At 32.3% G+C, this 22,459-nt stretch overlaps 1 protein-coding gene across 2 annotated transcripts in view; it reads left to right on the forward strand.

The window, feature by feature from the left end:
- cv-2 (crosveinless 2-secreting protein) overlaps positions 1 to 22,459 on the forward strand; it is a 39,355-nt gene that overhangs the window by 10,643 nt on the left and 6,253 nt on the right. For both annotated transcript variants that reach the window (XM_089699088.1, XM_089699089.1), the window contains exons 2-4: positions 6,112 to 6,283; positions 10,008 to 10,108; positions 20,025 to 20,295. In XM_089699088.1, the coding sequence (XP_089555214.1) occupies positions 6,193 to 6,283; positions 10,008 to 10,108; positions 20,025 to 20,295 (463 nt within the window). In that variant the 5' untranslated portion in view covers positions 6,112 to 6,192. The remainder of the gene's footprint in view (positions 1 to 6,111; positions 6,284 to 10,007; positions 10,109 to 20,024; positions 20,296 to 22,459) is intronic.

Consider the following 22,459-nt stretch of genomic DNA (forward strand, 5'->3'; position numbering starts at 1 on the left):
TAATAGATTAGTTATAACATTTTAATTATTATTTTAATTGCAGCCAGGATATACGATATTACTATAGTTATTCATAAAACACGCTAATTAAATGTACATAATATAATGACTCTAAAATTATTAAAATAAGAATCTTATTTCTTTTTAGAACTTATAAAAACAACAAGAAATTATCTCAATTATCTCAATAAAATGTGCAAAGTTCCAACTAGACAATAGATAATATTATACGAGTCCATTAACGTTGTTCTTACGTTGAATGATTGATATATTATACAAATCGCTAAATGTATACAAAATTTGAGCGTAACAACAAAAGACGGGTATTTCCCAGCCTTGGCACAAGAATTCCGATTTATCTTTTAATGTAATGATATCAATAAAATACCAGCGATTTCAAACGTTGAAAATGGAAATAAGAAACTTACTCAAACCTGTGACATTTTAAGATAGATAAGTCTTTGATTATTTACTCTTTATGTAAGTATTTAAAAATAAGTAAGAATTGGATTTTTAGTTATGTGAGGTAATGGAGATAAAAATATTATCGTATATGATAAATTTCTTTAAAGGTGATATCTTGCTTCGATTTGAATGTACAATGGTTCTAAAAATATGTTATATCGAAATAAAATTGAAATGAATATATTTACATAATGTCTATCTTTGCAAATGATCATTTTTTTAAATAATGGGTTATCCCACTGTAATGATAGATGATGCCATACGAGTTGTTAATACTTAATAAAAACAGATTATCAAAAAATTCTAATTTTTAAAACCGGGTAAGTATACCTATATACTATATACATTATACAGGTTATTGCTAATGAATTAATAAAAAACTGATGAATATTGTTAATTAAACATACATAATATAATATTATATAAAAGAGATTATGGTGTAATGAAAATCAAACCCTATAATAATTCCCTCCTTAATAAAATCAACTAAAAATTTGTTATCGTAAAAATATTGTTCGTAATAATTAGAGTATACGTGTAAATATTCCAAAAATAAGGTCTCGATTGCTTCAAATACAATTCTAATTAAATTACATCGAAGGTTTCATTAGTAAGAACTATTTTCGCCGCTAATGTTGGAATCACGAACATTTTTAACATCTAGTCAATAACGCAGTTTTGGTCAAAAATAAATAAGTAATATGTGATATCTTTAGCCGTACAGGAAAATATTGTGTCAATAAACTTATAGAGAATATGCAAACAAAATACGAAAAATCTAAGTGAAAGAAAAAGTAAATCTATGGTATTTTTTTATTGAAACCACGTAGAACTTTTTCATCTTATCCGCGGTACCTCGAGCTTTAAGCTGAGAAAATAAATATTATGCAACAATGTTGTCATTACTTATCAATAGCTTGCTTAATGCGTTCGAAGAAAGGTTGTATTGTGTGACAAGTTTCCGGACACACAGCAAATATATTTCACCTAATGCTTACTGTTGGTTTCCTGGAGTGGCAGCGTGGTGGCCCATGCGCTGGCTTCAGACCACCTTCCCTTTAGTCTTTATTTTGGTACTGCGAGAGATTGACCTGTGCTTAATTGTGCTTTTGTGCCTGATGCCTTCACAAGTGACAGTTAGTAATTTACAACGTATATTTTGTATGTGCTTTATTCGAGTAAGATTTTTTTGATCCTTTTCCTAAATTATTGTTTTGTTTTGGTTAATAATAATTGTATAAAAGATAAATACGAAATTTTGCCAGTACACAAGTGAAGTGCTATTGCTATGTTATGGTATTGTTTTTTTTCTATTGAAAAATCACGTCGTAGATAAGAAAAACCTGATAGTTTCAAGGAGCTACGTGCAATAATTAATATGATTAGCTATAATAGTAGTGCTAACTATCCCTTAATAATTTTCTTTTAATTTTTTGATCGTTTAATCTAATTACAGTTATAATAAACTGACGGATTCCTATAGACTTTATTGGTATAAAATAATAGTTCTTAACAAGCTACTGAGAAAGTAATCAATATAACACTATTTTTGTTATGATTTAATTGTCACCAATTGGAAAATAACAAAGAGTTTTAACAATAACATTACATAATAAGTCCACTATTACACTTTTTATATCGGTGCAAGTTTTTATACATTCCATTGTCTGATCGACATTTCTCGTTTATTAGCACTGAGATTGATGACACAAAAAATGAAACAATACTGGTTGGCGGATGTGGGAGCTACTGGATTTTATCAATAAGAAATGTACGAAGAATATGATGCAGGAAATCGTTTTATGTCCATAATTACGTGCTTATTAAATAATTACTATTAAATTATAATGATGTTCTATACTGTAAGTAGGTAGTTAATTACGTTTAACGGTCAATTAAATTGATCAAATTTTCCAAGTAGGAAGTTCATTTTAATTAAATTTTATTTACAATTAGCATCTCAAATCCGTGTTCGTGCAGGTTTTATAAAAACACAGGAATATTGTGCGGGCTTTAATTAAAGCGTATTGTGGACCTCACTTAATAAGCAAATATAATTAATAATACAAATAGCAGCGCTCTACTCGCGATTCGCAAAAAGATGAAGTTGAGCGAATTCATTAGCTTTTTTGTCGAATCTAAAACGCATTACAGAGGAGGATCTGAAACCGGAACTAATTTAATTGACAATGTTTTAGATTCGAGACGTGGCGCCTCGTTTAGGCGAAGCCTACACGTCTCTATGTAAATTGTAAACGCATTTAATATGAACCACTTTTTGCTTTGTTATTATACACGAATAAATACTTTAGCCGAGTACACGAGGTCAATATTCTTATGGAATGCTATAAAAAATGCGCTAAGGACGTCGCTTTGGCATCTATCGGATTCAGAATCAATGTTTTAGTACGCTCAGGGTCATTAATTCTGTGATTACTATGAATAATTAATTGATTTATGTCATAAGGCATAGATTTGAAATATTGATCTTTAGTATATTTCATTAACAATTTATTATAATGATAAATGTACCATTATGAATTTAAAATTTTGTCTTTCATGAATCACTACATAGTATAAAACAAAGTCGCTTTCCCTGTCCCTATGTCCCTATGTCCCTTTGTACGCTTAAATCTTTGAAACTACGCAACGGATTTTGATGCGGTTTTTTTTAATAGATAGAGTGATTCAAGAGGAAGGTTTATATGTATAATAACATCCATTAAATAGTGGAGAAGTACTGTTATTTTTTAGATTTCTAATGTGATGTCGTAAAAAATTACATTTTTTCCGCTTACATTGCAAACGCAGGCTAAACCCTACGAGTTTTATCAAAATAATGTACTAAGTATTATACACATTGAAAAGGTCTACAGAAAAGTCCGCGATGGTATATGTCTATCTCTTATGGATAACCCACAATAACTTTTTTTTGTCATTTACTTTTTACGACAAATAATGGCTAATTTTTAGCTAGATTTTAACCAATACAGTATTAATCCTTAACCAATTAAATACCTTGAATACATTGTTCATTTAATATAGATCTATATGGCCCTTTACACCGTATGATTTAAGTGAATATTTTCGAAGATATTACAGATTTAAAAATTGCGGGACGTAGCGTTTGCGGCGGTACCGGCCGGCCGCTCGGCTACCTATCTATTTTATACCCGTACAACGTTCACAGTTTTTCTGTAGTGTATTTAGTATCAGCATTGCACCCGTGCGAAGCCGGGGGGGGGGTCGCTAGTGAAGAATAAAACATCAAAAATATACATAATAGACAATAAAAATATCTAATTGGTAATTATATAAATTTAATATCAATGACATCCCATTAAATATGATGCGCTTTATTTATGTTTCTTTCTTTAGATATTTTTCTGCCGGTTACCTACTTCTATATCAAAGTTTTATCAGGATGTAGGTATTTAAATTTATTCAATACAAGGAAAATGTAAATTCTATTGAAAAACTTATTCTTAATGTTAACGTTTTAAAGTTATATAATTTTTGATAAATTATTGTGAAATTTGGTATTTCGGTGGTTTTAGGCGGTACATTAATAATGCTCACTGATAAAAAAATAATTTGATTTATTAATAAAAATAGTTATTATGTTATTATAGTTATTGAATAATGTAAGATAAAGAAATATGTTTTCATTTTCGTCTGTCACTTTGTTTTTTGCGTTGTTTATTGGTTTATGAGCTTGTATGACGAATGTTATTTTGTCACACAAAACATTAATGTTATTATGGAGAAATATCGTGTTAAGACGTCATTTTATTCATTTCACCTCGTAGTATTTGCGTCACAGAAAGAGGTCGTACTATTATTATCATCATACCTAACAATAATTTCAATTTAATGCTTAATTATATGACTAAACAATGTTTGGGATTTTTTGAAGTGAAAACTTCTTTAGCGGCGTTGAGCACTTTTTCTGTAATGGGTATAAAATATTAAACCGCGTCAGGACACGTGACCTGATCGAAAAAGCGTAAGACGGATGGATATCAAACATGCTCAACGTTAATAATCAAGTTTTCACTTCTGCCGGCACTCCCGGAGTGCAACCCGTCTTTTTTTAGGAAATGAATATGGAGATGATTAAATTCGCCTTCACTTAATACATTTATAATGTTTAGTTAATCACAATTAAAATAATATATATGTATATGCAAATATTATAGTGTCGGTTTGTAAAACCAATGTTTTAAGATTGATATAAGCTACAAATATGTAATAAACAGATGGATATCATCAATCCATTAGACATCAGAAAACAGTGGAAGCATTACAATACTAAAATTAAAATACAAACGATATGGTGTGCAACTTAACGGCATTCAGGCTGAATGCACTAGCTAACTCAGTGGCTCGCATCCTGGTCTATCAATCACTGACTCTCATATCTGGGTCGGCGTGCAAAAACTCACATCAAATTGCTTATCACTCGTTAAATTTTGAGTCCAATGACTTCTCGGTAATGATGCACGCTCGAAAACAACGAATTAAATTCCTGAAATTATCGGTAAATTCGATATTAGAATTGTACATTGATTGCTATTTAAGATAACTCTAATTATATGAAAAAATTATAATACGATGTTTTCCTTGTGGTTATTGTTATAATCTCGTGACTATACGATATAAGTAATTACGTATAAATCTGCTAGATTGTTAATTTAAATATAGTTTAATATTAAAACAACAGACATCTCAACAGCTTTTAAAATACTTCCCTGTAATGAGATAATCTTCATATTTATCTATTTAAATAAGAAAAATAACATTAACATTCAAAACAATGCAGTGCATACTTTAATCTCTCGCTGGAGAAGCTCGGGCATTCATATAATGCACTTAATTATATCATTAAAGGCATTTAGTGTGAACGTTTTGCAGTATTATTCTGAATTTATTCACCTTGATCCGCTTCCTGATTTGAAATTATGAGCAGGAAAAATTTCGATTTTAAATTTGACTGCAAAGCAAGGTTCTTTATATTATCAATATTAATATTTATTTTTTCTTTATCTTTTAAAAAGTAGCGCAAAACTGTCTAAAAATTAAAATATTTGTAATTCTTTTTGGTAAATAACATGCATCATTCATTCATTCATTCAATATGCCATAATTGAATAAAGGCGTAGTGCCTTAGAAAAATACTTCAAACTTTTCTTGAATAAAAGTGGAATCTGATGAGATGGTGACTTGATATACCCGGAGCGTTTCATGTAACATTTTTGTATATTTCTCGTTTTATTTAAAAAAAGTTATTATTGCCATTTTACTCATTAGGTATAGTACTTTCAATATCAGTTTAAAGTTTTTTTAATATCTGTAATAGTTACGGAATAATCGCCTGTACACACTTAACGATTACACCCTTTATACATTTATGTAGAGCAAAGATTCATAAAGATGGGAAAGTGATTCAATAACGTTTCAATAGTTATTAGTTAGTAACACATATGACATACAAACACGAATAACCATAAAATATATGGCACGAAAAACTACTGCATTGATTTGGGCGGCGAAAATCTGGTGCATATGCAGACATATCCTGTCTTCTTTCCTTTTGCTTGGAAAACCTTACTCCTGTATCACCTTCTAAACTATTATATTTTCCAGGTGTTGCGCTCGAGTTGCGTGGTGCGAGGGTGTGATGCGAGGGGCGCGGAGGGGCCCGCGCCGGCGCCGGTAGCCGCGACCATGCGCCCGCGCACCGCTCATGCGCTCGCTTGCTTGCTAGCTGTCGCTGTTGCGCTCACCAGCCACACTGCTGCTGCGTCTAGTGTTATTAGTAAGTGTATTTTATATTGAGAATTTGTTTGAACCTATGGTTTGCAACCTTGTAGGTTGCTATAAAAAATGGAATTGATGATGATAATGGTTGCGAGCTCAAAATGATGACTATAATAATTAATTTTTGTTTCTTCACTCAAAAATCAAAACGTCATCAGCTGATATTTGTACCCACTTCATGGACACAGGTTTCCATGAAAGCCATAATGTATATAGATGGCTATTAAGACCGGATTAGCAGATGTCAGAAAAACCTCCTCCATACTGAAGTCGGTTAAATTATAACAATGATCTCTACTCTACTATAAATGTATATTAATTTTAATAGTTTTGACTCTCCTTCATATCAATTGAGTCTCGTTTAGTTGGCTAAATTCGTATCATAATGGAAGAGTGCTTTCTTACAAACATTTTCTTCCGATTTTTATGTCAGCCAATAATCACTATGTGAGGTTTTAAATTTTCGTGTCCACAACCTTGTATTGCAAGTTAAATCCCAATATCCATATCTGCATAATATGCAGATTGAATTGGTTCTATTATAATGTTAAAATATTCATTACTCTTAATTGAATACGATATTAACTTGTTTATTCAATAAAAGCTTAGGTTTTTGATCTCTAGTAGACGAATGCTAATATCACACGCATAATTGTATTAGAGTTATAAAATTTACTTCTAGTATTTGTGTACTCATACAATTTGTCGAATAATGTATGTTTAAATATATTGATTGGTCATTGGTACCAGCATCACGCTTTCAATGAATGGTTAGTTTACATCAGACGAACATCTTTTTATACGGAGACTGGTTTCTAATTGTAATTGAAATTTCCGAGACGGTAAACCATTATTTTAATATCGAGAATTTATTGTATCTTTGAAACATTGCGTAATCTCTATTTCTTATAGGGTCTATACTTAAATTTATTACACATGAAGTATTTGAAGAAATGATGGTTTTGTAAAAGAAAATACGCTTTCCAATTCTTTTTTATTAAAGGACAAAAGAATAACTTTATACTCACCCTCAAACTATAAACGAAAGTTTTTTATCACGTAGAAAAGCTTTTAGTAAGGAAAATTCCCCATCGCAATCAAAATATGGTGGCATGTTTGCATACTTCATTTATTAAACTACTCTGTATATAATTTCTTATACAAAATATATTCGTAAATCCCTTTAGCAACGGCGTGGTCTAATTTATTAGCAATATAATAGTAGGAAGAGTGATTGACATCTAACGTTTTATGACCGCTCATTGGCCACTATATCACTTTGTCGAAAGGTGACAGAATTATGTAAATACTACCTTAAGTTAACTCAGGAGTGAGCTTGAGTAATATTTGAATTTGAATATTAAAGGTGTATACAATATATTTAAAGGCCTTTTTCGGTTCCAACAGCCGGTCGGCAAGTAGAGCCGGTTACATAAAATGTGTAGATACGGGTCTCGACGGGCGACGGTTGCACAAGCGAGGTGTACCGTGACAATTCTGCGCTTGCGCAACTATTGAACGGAATCCCATATGCATAGATCACATCGGGCTCCATCGCACCTGTCCTTGTATTCAATATATAATTGGTTTTTTGTCACTGTCCCGAATTTGGTACTCGACTTTGTGAGGGTTTATAGCTGTCTTCGGAATAGATGATTTGAGCTCACATACTTCTTCCAGTTAAATCTGGAACTGGTTAGAGGAAAAAGCTTATTCCGTATGTATTGCTCAGTTCCATCGTTTGATTACATTTACAATAATTAAAATCTAGTTATGGCTCTACCACAGGACTAATAATACTTTTTTATTGGTCTGTGGACTCTACCTAAAGTTTTTATGGTGGGATTTTCTCAATAAATAATTTCTATGTAACATCATTAATTTAAAAAGAGTTATTATGAAATATGTAAAATAACTCGAAAATAAAGCCAAATATCGTAGTTATTAGTTATTATTGCTATTAAATTGTCAGTTTATAAAATAACTTCCTTGCTTGTTATTATTAAAAGCGAATATATAATAAACATTATTCTTCCGGATGTTTTGTTTTATACTAATAGAAAATGATAAGCTTGTGCAACAATATAAATAAATAACACATATTATTAATTCGCCGTTTGCGTCTAGTTCAGTGGTCTATTCTCTAAAATAACCTTGGGCCTTAGACAAAGTAACAATTACAAAACGATAACGAAGTTAGAAATCGCAAAAATGTATGGGATTGACATTAGATAGACCACGTGATCTAACGCGGCGTATGTCAATCCCATACATTTTTGCGATTTCTAACTTCGTTATCGTTTTGTAATTGTTACTTTGTCTACTGGGCCTTGACCATCTTGTTGCTACGCGAGATCGAAACCGCCGCATTAAAATATAAATAAAGTAAATGACAATTTAGATTTATAGTTTATTTTATGTTTTAAAACCTCTAAATTTTAGCCACACGTAGTGATCACAAACTCGCGGCTACATTAATAAACGTCCGTGTGTATCTGATATTTGACATCTGCGGAATGTGTTCATAGTGTTTGAGTGAAGCACACATTAATTACCAAAATATTTACGCAGGAGTTAGTAACCGGTGGCGCCCGTATCGGGCGGGTACGTAATAAGAATGCGGATCCGCGGCTCTTAATCAAGGTAAATGATCGACCGGCCGCGCAGGGAAATAAACTTGTATCATCTCTATGAAAAGAAATTCACTTATCGCAAATACGTAATCGATGTTTTTGCTAGTTGATCGGTTGACACACTTATTAGACCGTATGAACTACGTCACTGGGTCCAAAAAGTAATTCCGTAGTTTTTATTCGACACTAAATAACTTTTAACTCCTACGTAAGAACAGGCGACGCGAAGTCTCTTATTATATATTTTAACCAGCTTCTAAATATAGGTTCTTATTTTTTTAAATATTTTTTTCCGGGGAAGCTCCTTTTGCCTGATTTATATTATTTTATTATGACTGTTTCTATGTGTGGATTTTAGAATTGTGGAACGATCGCTTATAATCCGTTTATTAGATTTTTATTTCAAAGTCGTTTTTGGAGATTTATTGTACGAGCTCCATTAAAAAATCACCATTAAAATAAAATGTCACACCTATACTAAAACACCTATTAACAGCATACTTACAATTATTATTTTTTTAATACCTACATATGATTTTAAATTTAAATAGCTGTTCCAAAGAATACATGGAAAACAAACATCAAATTTCCTTTATAATTAATTAAATTCAACATTAATTAAAATATAGTTTAATACGATAAACAAGTTTCTGTGGCAAATACAATATGTATATTTAGACCTGTCAACTATTTAAATTTGGAAAGAATTTAAAGTTTTGTTCCACGAATACAGTTTTAAGATCAATAATAATAATTAAAGATGAAATATGGTGCATTTAGACCAAACGAACATAGAGCTAGAGCTCTAGCTAGCTCTATGTTTGTTCTATGGTCGCTCTATGGTCTAGCAAAAGCATTCTTTCGTGATCTTTAAGTGTAAACGAAAATTCGTATGCATTCGTTCAGTATTAGAACATTGCATAGAATCATTTCGAACGCACTAAGAACAACAAAATAAAGTTCTACGCCTGATTTAAGAATTTGACAATTTGAATAAGAATTTGCTCGTTTGATGTTCAAGTTGGTCTCTGTAATGTTATAGTAATATTCTACATTTATATAGTAATAATAAATGTATGTTTGTTGCAGAAGGCCAGCGGGCTGCTTGCAACAACGAGGGCGACCCCGTGCGCCTGCAAGACGCGCGTCTTGAGCACGACTGGAGCAGCTGCTTCCGTTGCATCTGTAAGGTATGTAAGTTTCGACAGTGTAAGAATATCAGCCAATATGTGGAAATACAAGAAACACTCATGATATTATTGGTTATAGTAAACTGCAACGGAATTGTGTGATACAAAAAGTGTACATTATATTGTTGGTGCTTGTAAGACATCAGCAGAACTCTACCCGTCCTTTCTGTAACTGAAGTTGGGTGTTGTTACGTTCAGGAACGCTATCATAGTAGAAAACAACAATGAGATAAAAAAATGTTAAAATCGCAAAGTTAATATTTTGACGTTTCGTTGAGTGTGGTCGTGTTCAAAGCGAACTAAAATTAAAATAAATCGTGTTTTAATTCGTTAAACATAAAGAAAAGAAAACAAAAGTCTTAACTACTAAACAATTTACAAGTCTTTATGGTTGTTAACACATTATGATTACAAACGATGTAATATCATAGTCATTATTGTGAATATGTTCCATGAATATGTTTCTGCAAGTTAGCTTAGGTCACAAGCGATATATAAATATTTATATGCATTGTAGTTTTCTCTACAAGTTGATCGATAATACGGTAGGCTCTTCACGCCTATAATTGTCTCTGAAGATCTACTTAAAGAACGTTTGTATGCATCCACGGTAACCACTGTCAGTATATAAATTTATCACGCACCAAGTAGGGAATTATAATTCTAACTCACACGTGCGACTACTCGCACCTTGACAATGAACAATAATTTGATAATTGACCTTCGGAATTTCTGGAAATCCCCAAAAACGGAGAATAACTATGTTGACATAACACTTTTGCACTTTAGCGTAAAATAAATATCTGACAAATTATACGAGAACTATAATTCAAAGCACCTTTTTACTTTTAAAGATTCATTATGTACCTTCCTACGAAGTAGATAAAAGTGCTAATTAAGAATGTAAGCGAATGACGCCACGAATACTGGGCGCTGATAAAATGTAACCATCAATAACATACATGAATATGCCTTATGATATTAAATTACATCGTTGATAATAAAAATTACATAATCGCATTAAGATTGAAATCAATCCTCCGAACGGATTTAACGGGACACAAGTGCGGATGTGAAAGTATGGATCGACAATATGAACTTGCGAAATAAAACATCGGCTATAATTGTTCAATTATTGCGGGTATACATTATTAATTATGGAGCTGCGTTTTTAATGATAAATCACTTATTTATACACTCATTATACTAAGTAATGCTTATAAATTAAATATTGAAGTTAACATAGACACCCGTAGAACGTAGCTTTGTACCGTAAAATGGTACACACATGGGTCTCACAGGGGAGATACGGAAAAAATACTGAAATTTCGTCGTGTATAATATACATATTTTTTGTATGTATTCGAAATTGACACGCGTGGTTGGCAGTTGGAAGTTGGCACAGACAGGACTTATACATGCATGCAGATAGTTATGTATGTGTGTGTGGTATTTCCCAGTCGATCTCACCTCGTCGGATGACTTGCGCGGAATTCGAAAGCCCATCGCGAGATTTATCGTTCATTCTGTATTAAAATGTATATTTTCTTACCTAATGGACTTTTTTGTCGCGTGCTACATAACGATGCTCAAATAACTATGCAGTTAATGAGATTTTTTTGTGGCGCACATTAGTATTAGTTTTTGATCGCACATGTAATGTACAAATTCGTCAAATATAACTGTTTAGTAGTATGCAAAAGGGTCTAACAAGTCTAAACATAGTATAGTTATCGAGTATTTAAATCGTTCTGTTAGACGAAGGCCGTGTTACTGAAGATCGGAAGCACGTGCGGAGTGTGGTGGCATCGAGCTGACCCCGAGGTATCATTAGCCTTTTTATGCAGTGAAGTAACCGTCGATAGTATCTCGCGGCTACCGGTCACCGCTTATTTTAATGAGCCATGCCATTTATCGATGAAACGATTACAACTCTGTCTCGAAACGAAATTGCTGCTAGGCTTATAAATGAGTTTTACGATGTAATAGAAACTTTCCTATGTGGTTGTTTCTCAATAATTAGATTTTATGTTGTGTGTATACTTAGATAAATAATTTGATTACTTTTACTAGCACGTATAGTTAATTGATGTAATATTTAGCCATATGTTGCTTTTATTGAACTATGTAGTTTATGAATAAAAATTAAAATTAAACTTTGAATCTGTATGAGTATAGAAAACACAATATTAGTAGGTATTACGTAGAGATAAAGTATACGATTGCATCGAAGTGTTGTTCCAAGAAACATGTAATTAAATAAAAACAAGCAAAGTACTGTGTAGCAGTTGAACAGTAATAACGTATCTAGGGATCCTTTATGACAGTTTAATTGAATCGCGGCAAGTAATTTCTAGTGTTAAAGATAAAGCGTTGATGACTTATAATTAAATATTTTGCACAATTCGCTATTTTTGTTATAGGCCGTATAGTCGATTAATATTCCATAAATTGTATTTTATAGTCACGAGAAGATTGCTGGGTCAAGTACCTGTAATATCGTGTGTAAGGTATTGCCCTTTTAACATCGCCATCAGCATAGATACATTTTTTTTTTCTTTTTTTAGCATTGGCATTTAACATTATTCACAAAAATTCTTAGTTTGCAAATTGTAGAGTCGTCTTTTAATTTGTAGAATATAAGGCGTGACATAGGATAGATTTGAAAATATATTATGGGTGGATTGAGTGATGCCGTGGCTGGCTCCAAACGTGAAAGTGGGTAAGTGGAGAGCGAGCAGCACAGGTGCCGGCAAGGCCTTGCCGCGAGCGCGCGCGTGGTATGTGGTCGCACCGGTTCTTCTAGCAAAGTTGATTTTTTTACACGCCACACATCAAATACTGTTCATATGTTTTACTATTATGCAAAACATCTGGCCGATGTTGCCATCGTAAAATATTCTAGCTTAGCTAAAGTGGCGTTGAAGGGCATATCGAAATTGGTTTGCCCACTTAAATGAGGAAGTAGATCGCCGAAAAACCGCATACCGATATCGAGTTCGTGTAATTGTTTCTGTACCATTTTTTTCAGCCTTTCTTAATTATTATAGAAATTAACTTAGTAGAAATTTGTTGTTTTTTCATGTATGTATAATATAGAAAGCGGATATCGTAAAGTAACGTTATAAACTCTCAGTGTTTATAACGTCGTTACAATAGATACAGGAGATTACTGAGAAAATAAGCGCGTGTAGCGCGCAAAAAATTGTGTTGTGCCTTCGTACATTATGTATATTTACGACGGCCTTTAATTAAACGATATACATTACGTGTTCAATTATTAAACAGAGGTATGCGAGTCGTTTCTTTCTAGCAAACAGAGCAATGAATAGCGCATTGGAATGAAAATAGTTCGAGTCCTATTAGATTTAGCTTTTACACAGGCGCCACGCGTGCAGGCTGCGTGCGCGGCCCACGGGCGGCCTTGCTGTCGCACCGGGATCATTTACTTGCCTAGATACAATTACAGCTCGCACATTTTCATTTAATCGTATATAATTAGCAAACCGTTTCTATTTGCTATTAAAACATAATTGACAATTTTATGAGTACGTGTTGTAGTTACTTTGATTGATTTCAAGAACGTAAAGCATTCCTATATGCTTTCCGTTGATGCAAAAGATATTGATGAACTTTTTGTTATCAACGACTCTATACAGAACTTATGGAAACAGTTGCGTGACAAAGTATGTAGATTGTAGGTACAACAATTAGTTTTCCTTCAACAATGAAAATTATCTTCTTTGAACGAGGTAACCGCGCGTGACCCTATGTACTGAGAGTTCTTTATCAACTTTGCTCTGGTCGTTTAGTTGGAAATTTTAAATATTACGTATAACGGAAAACGTTGGCGATTTTTCATAACGATATTATTTAATTGAATTATTATCTTTGCTTTGTACTCTTTGTTATATTATAATAAATTCATAATTATCATTAGCCGGATGCAGCGATCCCCCAAGGCTACTTAAATAGAAATATATTGTAATGTAACAATATTTTCCAAGTTCCACTTTGAGCGATGAAAATTACGCTCACATTATATTATTATGTAAGAATTTCGAGGAGGTATAAAAGCAGTTCCCAAAGTTTATTGATTTTATTGTCGAAACTAGTATCATCGCTGAATTAGATGCAACAGTATCATTAAGGTAATTAATGATGCATTAACATATATTATAGAGTCTGTATTTTATAAATTATTTTTTAAGTATCGGTATTTGGATGATATCAAAATAAATTATCCTATAAATAAACCAGTAATTATTGATATCGTCAGATCTCGTTTTTCAAGGGGCGAGTTTGTTGTAGGTACTTTTCCCAATACATTTAGTATTGCACGTTGTAGGTAAAGTAAATTTATGGACAGTTCATTGAATTGCGTGTTTGTGTTTAGAGTATTTTTAACTGTGGATAGAAATATTAGTGAAATGAAGGATGTCGACACAATTATTATTAGTAGATCGTAGATTTTGCAGAACTGGTCGGTCGCCGTGTCCCCGAGCAGTCTGTGGTACGCGAATCATTATGTAAATTGAGAGATAAAGTACATTTTAAAATGAATATTATGTTAACGTTTACTATTAATACGGCATTTCGAAGCATGCTCGACGGTGGCACGTAAATTATAAATGTTTAAACTGGTATTTCATTTTTGAAAACATTTTTAGGTATATGATATCATGTTGGGCAATAAAACAATTTTTTAAACAAATATTCGTATGCTTTACTTGCTTTACTAAAAATATGTTGTATACAAGACAGATAATTTGTTAAAAAGTGTTGAAACGTGAACTCAAAAAATTGTGTTAATTAAAAGTTGTGTTTATTTTTTTATGTTTTTGCTGATTAAATCAACAAGTTTAGTTTAAAAATACAGTATAAAAACCAAACTCGTATATCATCGCATTATATTTCTTTTTCATGTTTAAACTTTTAGGCGTTCCTTTAAATAAATATGAATTTAATTATTAAGGAAAAATAATAATTTTGCCGGACAATCACAAGTACGAACAGTTAAATTGTAAATACATGCGTATTAGGAAGTCGTAAATTGCGCAAAGGTCCCGGAAATAATATTTGTCCTGTGTTATCATTTAAACGGGAAACTGGGTAAAGTTTGCTTAAACCATTACACAATTATTTGTATTAATTGTGTCGATTGTCTGCTTTTTAAGGTCAATAGAAAACTCTTATTAAAAGGTAAATAATTATTATTAACATCAATTTGTAGATAGATACATAGAACAAAACAAGATTAAAAAGTATATTAGTAAAAAAAACAATCATCAACGGAATAAATAAACCAATTAAAAACATAATTTTCTAATCAATAACCTCTTTTCAATCAAGTGCATTAAGCATGAAGGGAGATAAAATATTTTTATAATTAAAACCGAGTAACTGTAATAAATGCTATCAATTTACCTACTACGTATTAATTACATTATCAAAGTAACTTGTCATTGAAGCACTAATATAATTTAATTAATTTATAATAGAAGATAAATGACCGTGTACAACGTAAACAATGGAAATTTTAAATGCAAATATGGCTTTATATTTTTAGTGCAAAAGATCGCTCAATGAGGAGAAAATAAGTCAACTTAAAAGTTTATTAACCCTTCAAAAGATAAGTGCACAAATTGATATAAATAAAAATAATTGAACGTGATATTTACAATTGAATTAAATTAATATTTAAAGCCAGTGTTTTTACAAAGAACTTATTTAAGTAATGTTCAGTTGCTCTTTAAAATTATCTACTGTTCACTCATCGATGACAAATCGAAGAACGTGATCTCACGTTGAAGCTATTAAACTATTGATAACTCAAATTCCGTAGACAACGCGACAAACAGATAAAACTTTATTAATGCTTATTTGTTTTCGATGCATTTACGTATTATTTATTATTGCCCGTTATATTCGCACAAGTGTTTTATCTGTATTCATTATACCTTTATTAGATAAAATTAAAGTTTATAATTAATACAATAATATCCTTATGAAGATAAATATTATATTTAAAGTATCATTTCTAAATCAGGAGATATATCATGATGTATTATTGATTATTGTCTCGCAAAAATATATTTCGATGGTTAGTGTATAAAAATAATCGTATTATACTAATTGATCGACTTTTAAACAAGTTTACATTATAATCTTTTCCCGCGGCACATTATCGGAAATTAATGAGCAGTAGACTGATTTAGGCGCATTTTATTTGTAAAATGTAACGTAAATATTTCGTTCGAGGGCTACATCAAAGCGCTGCTCCTGAAATTCGGCTGAAATATTGAAAAACAATAAACAAAAGAGTGAGTAAGTGACCTCGAGTACGTAACATGTATAACATATTGCATTAAAATTGGGCTAGTGTATTTTTGTGCCTTACTCACGTAATATCATGAGCATTTAGCATCACTACATGTAAATCATGTAATCAGGCCCGTCTGTCAACTGAAGGTCTGTGGTTCACTATATTTATTCAGATAGTATAAGCTATGTAAATCATTACAATTTTTACAAAATTTACGTTCTACCCAATAAGACACTAGCACATATAATTATTTGAAAGCTTTCTTTAATTGACTAGTAGGTATAGACCTACAGCCATAGGGCTGAGTCAATCGTTTACCTAGACGGTAATCGCTGATCCTCTATTAGATATGAGTTCAATAGAACGAATAGAGCCTTACTCTATCTGTTTATCTTATCTTATTTACATAATTAACAATCGATTAAACGCTTTCATTGCAATTGTGACGTCACGATATCGATCAGACTAGTTATTAAATACATGTCGATCATAACAAAGAATATAAATAAAGTAAACTGACACTAATAAGTTATGTAGAGTTGTGATTTCACTAAATATACTTAAGAAAAGCAACTACGATGCACAGTGCAATATAAATGTAGTAATCTATTACATATATATTTTCTGAACAAAGCCTGTTATCGCACCATAAATGAAGACCTGCCTTTGTTGACGAGTATATATATACAGTAGATATATAAAATAGAAAATATTACTTCTATAAATATGCGCCTTAAACAGCGCCATTTATATCCTACTATTAAATGATGTGATGGTACTGCACACTACTTATTTATACATATAAGAAAGTCACTAGAATAAATGTGTACTCAAACTATTTCCTTAACTTGATGCATTTACCACCTCACAAGTAATTGCGGATGCCTGGACTTTCTATCCCTCAGGAAATATCTGCTCATTTGCTCCAATCATCTTATACTGTAGTGAAAATCCGATATCGTCGAAACTATTAACGGCAATCTTCAAAATTGCTATAGTGAAAAGCTGTTAGCGTTCGGAATTCTTAGGTTATCTACCTTCATCATTATTATATAGTAATACTAGATTACCGCCCGCGTTTTCAAAGGAAAACCCGCATAGTTCCCGTTCCCGTGGGATTTCCGGGATAAAACCTATCCTATGTGTTAATCCAAGTTACCCTCTATATGTGTGCTAAATTTCATTGTAATCGGTTCAGTAGTTTTTACGTGAAAGAGTAACAAACATCCATACATCCATACAAACTTTCGCCTTTATAATAGTACTAGATTGTTAGAGTCACGCGCATACCTAGCCTTTACGACCGCAAGCGAAGGCCGAGCCATCCCGTGGTCACGGCCAAACACAAATTAGGACGCCGCACTATTTGGTGTTAAAACGTCTGATAGTGTACAGATTTGAGCAAATATTAACTTCTAATATTGATTGTCTGCGATACTATTGATATCTTGAATTCCTTGCTTGTTTAAATATTAAACAATATATTCGTGACAGCATGAGCATGTTTGTACAATGGTCGAAATAGCGAATCGTCGAAAACCGGAAAACTACACAGTCAATGTTTTAAAATGAGTTACTAAATCTATTTATTTTTTAAAATTTACAATTATACAAAAGGTGATACTATTTGACATCTAGTTAATTTTAGAAACAATTTCATACGACATAAAATATTGTGTATGAAGAAACCCAACAAAATGTTGTAGTATTATAATACATACATACATATTTTATCTATCCTTTTTTAAATGCGTTATACTATTCCATCTCATTAAAAGCCAAAGGCTTATTCAATATGGCATTCGATCAGTCAATTAGGTATGGAAGTATGATAAAATGTACTTAGATGATAGACCACATCTATCTCTATAGAAGAGGAATGCGTGCGAGGTATGTTTATTAGTTCTATAATTTTGAGCAATAGTCGACGTTTTACAGCTTCGCAACGCATCCTCGAACCGCATATTTTCCTCGCTCAGCTTTGGTGGAAACCCCCACACATCACAGCAAAGCTAGACATCGTCACACGACACACTTCGCTCGCACATTATTGGTGGAAAAGTATCCTTAGAAATACAAAGATGTAAAATAAATCTTATTATATTGGAATGTCGACGAGTCATATAACAAGTCAATTTCGGTGAAATATATAATAATACAAATAGGATGAAAATGCAATATGAACTGGAACAATTAATGCCATGGGAATGCGGCTTTTGTAACACACGTGGAATTAAATTACCTTATACTCAGATAATAATATATAGAGTCAAATTCCTTATTTTGAATACAATAGTGTACGCGTCGGGTAATCAATACCCATTCAATTTTTTATGAATCAGAGCTATTGCAAAAATTTAACGTATGCTGCATTTTTCCTTTGAATACTGCATACTTTTGTAGAGGAGTGAGCAACATTAGACAAGATTTTAAATTTACAACTTCTTAGGAGAAATCTTGGAAAAATATATGAGAATAATATCTATTATAATGTATTTTCATATCTCTATAACCACAGTGCGGTTTATGTTAACCATAATTGCTATACCAACATATTTGTAATAAAAGTGAAGGCTACAACCATGAAATAGCTATTGTAACTTTTGGCTAACATATTTGTTTTAGGATCTCTAAAAAAAATAAGTATATTAAGTACCTACCTACCGGTAACGTAAATTGGATTTTTTATTCCAAATAATTATTATTTTTAGTTTTTACTTATTTTATACCGCTAAGTCTGAATTTTGCAAGTTTACCAATTTTTTTAATATTTACCAAAAAAATCCTTTCCAAAATCAATTGTTTTAACATTGGTAGAGTTATACTGTAGGGTAGAGTATAAAGCATATTGTGGCAAATATTAGAGGTACAGGCATTTTTATTACTTCTCTAAAATGTATATTTTCTTAAGACATAAGTTTAATAAAAATTGCGAAATATGGTTTTACTGTTCAGGAGTTTTTAGGGAAAAAAAATAAGACTCTACTTTCAAAACTATACGTTACTCTTCGTCGTGACTCGTGGTAATAACTAGTTTCACGTACAACGACATACGTTGAACTGTGGTTGAACTTATTAAAAGATCATGTAAAAGTTTACAAGTTATCAAATGTCATGTTGTCTGGGCAGTAATTAAGCAATTAAGAAGCAATGCTGTCTCATATTAGTCATTAACGCAGCCAATTGGCTAAACGCCTACTTCTCTCTATTTAGTTCTCACATAAGTATTAATGTATTCGCTTCAACTTTCAAGTACAGTCGCGTTTATGATAATTATAGTCAATAAACTCAACTCGATGCATCGCAAACAACTAAGTACTATCCATCCTGTCATTAAGCATTCTTCTTCCTTACGAAACCTTGGAAAATCATGCATAAATAATTAAAATCCAATGGAATAATTATACTTAAAAAACAGACAAAAAATTACTCATAACATTTTACATATTAGCGATTTTAAAAGAGGTGGTTTATAGTATGTTGTAAGTAAATAACATCAATAATCACACAAAAAATATCTCTTCTCGTCAAGTTGTATATTTCCAACTTCGATTTTAAGTATTTAAAATAAAGTCCACTTTTATATTTCAGAACGGTTTCGTGGAGTGCCGCAAAGGGATGGAAGAGTGTGGCCCAATGGAAGATTGCGCGGTGGTAATGCCTAGAGAAGGGTGCTGTGCCCGATGCAAGGGTTGCTGGTACAATGGCACAGACTACGCGTCGCACACTGAGTGGGGACAAGATGGCAAGATCTATAGATGTGAAGCCGGCGTCGTCACTATTTCGCGACCCCAGTGCTATGCGCCGTGCGACAACCCTAAGCACCAACGGCATACACACTCCAATTGCCCTGTTTGTGACGGTAATTATCATTGTTTTACAAATAAATATAAACGAAAGTTTCATGTTCTTCAAATAAATTGGATAAATCAAATAGATCTGGAATTTAACACCTTGGTAGCTTTATATACGTACGTACATCAGAAAAGTCATAGGCTCAAGCTAGTTTGAAATATTTGTAATTACGTAAATGCATGCAAATCATTAGCTGTATATAAGGAACGTGACCCTACAGATAGGTTTTTTCCTCTTTTATTCCTATATATTTTATACGTCATGTTGAACGAGCTTTTAAGGATAATGTCACGTACCTGTAATATGTTTCCCTTTTGGTCAACATGTGCATTCATTAGTCGCTTAATAAATACTTTGCAAATATGAAAATAATAAACGTAATTATATGTGCTTTTGAAGCAGCTTTTCAAAGAAATATGTATGTGAAAAAGCAATAACATAAATTGTTTTCAAATGACCGTATAAGTTATTAAAACGTAATTGATTTCTTGCCCGCGTACGGAGAAACTTTATTCGAAGAATAAGAAAACAAATAACGTAATAACTGCAAAGCGCGCGGTCCCTATTACATGCTGCGTTTTCCTACACAAGAATGTACGCACACATTCAAACAGTTATAATGAAACTGTTGAGCGACTGCGGGCTGGCGCAGGCTTGTCTCACGGGGCGCCCACCCAGACGATCGAGCGGCTAAAAAAGCCCTATAATCCCATTCAAAAACAAACACGCCGACATGCGAACTCAATAAAACCAAAAGGCTAAGGCAATTTACGTCGGCTCCCAAACTTTAACAAGATTAGTAATTCAAAATCAAATAATAGTAATTTTCGAGATGACGGCACAGAATTGCTTTTGAAAATGGCCGACACATTCCAACCTATCGTTTTATTGCTTGTATACTTTATTCATTACACGTAGTCAGTTGAAACAAGAAAGAAGTAAGTTTATGCGTTTACCGCCGTAGTGGACATACTTTAAAATGTATATCAGACATTCAAATTTGTATGTACAAAGTTATTAGGTAGGTACAACGTGCTTGTATAATTTAACAACGTTTAACTTGAGATATTTAAGAATCGCTGGGCAAAATACAATTACATAGTATGTATAAATAAGGCCTGTGTTTTCCTCTAGACGTGTAACAGACGTAAATTCAAGTCTGTTTCATTTGTAATTGGTTTCTGCACCTCATTTATACGGGATCAACCAAGGTGACGGTCAAAAAAATAAATATTTTTTTTATTATAATTACTATAAAACAAGTAGGTAGGTATTTCGTTAAAGCTTGGCTACAGGTCGCCCACGGTGGGTTGACAATAGCATATAACATTTAAGATGTTGCGCAGTAGACCTTCAGACAATGGACCACTTAACTATAATAATTTGTCCTGCACCTCTATGCATATTGCTATCGGACAATAGAAATTTATTGATTCAACCATTATTTAGTATTATTAATATTAATAAAACAATAAGTGCTCTCATTTCAAATGCCTATGGCTTCTAAAACTCGATATAATGCATTTGTTAGGTACCTATGATTTAATGATCATATATAATGGTAATTCAAGTATTCGTGGTATTTTTGGATAAGGATTCCATATTATGACAAATTAATTATCATAATAAAATAAGACAAGAACGTTTCAATTTTCAAATAAGGCGAACGCATAGGTATTTTTAAACGTATTGGTAAAGACCACCCATCCTACCAACTCTATCAGTGGACTTATAAGAAACTGACTCATTTCAAGGACTACTCCTGCCCATCCAAAAACTAAATAAGATCTTGTTATATTCACAGGGGTCCATTAAAATTATATACATTAGTGGCGTTCTGAAAGTCTCCCACGGCGTTGTGTCTCTATTATTGACCATAAATCAAAAAGTTAACAACCTACTTAAAAGGTTGAGTCGGGTGGGTTTTTGTTCGAGTCTCAAAGCGACCGACGTCTCTTTGGCTGCGAGAGCGCTGAGGTTTGCCCTCTGTTTGTTTTACGATCCCCACGGTGCATTAAGATTTTTGTTTCTCTTACATCTTATTACAGCCTTATCAGCATGGGAATGCCTTTTTATTTTGTTGCCCAGCAAAAACTCACGATCAGCAGAAATGGCTCGGTCGTGTATTACCTTTTTGTTTTTATAAAAAAGTACAGAAATATAATCTTGTA

This window comes from Colias philodice, chromosome 9 (assembly GCF_061535455.1).
Source record: "Colias philodice isolate Cphi_HAF_F1 chromosome 9, ilColPhil1 Martin Lab GWU primary, whole genome shotgun sequence".
Taxonomy (NCBI): Eukaryota; Metazoa; Arthropoda; class Insecta; order Lepidoptera; family Pieridae; genus Colias; species Colias philodice.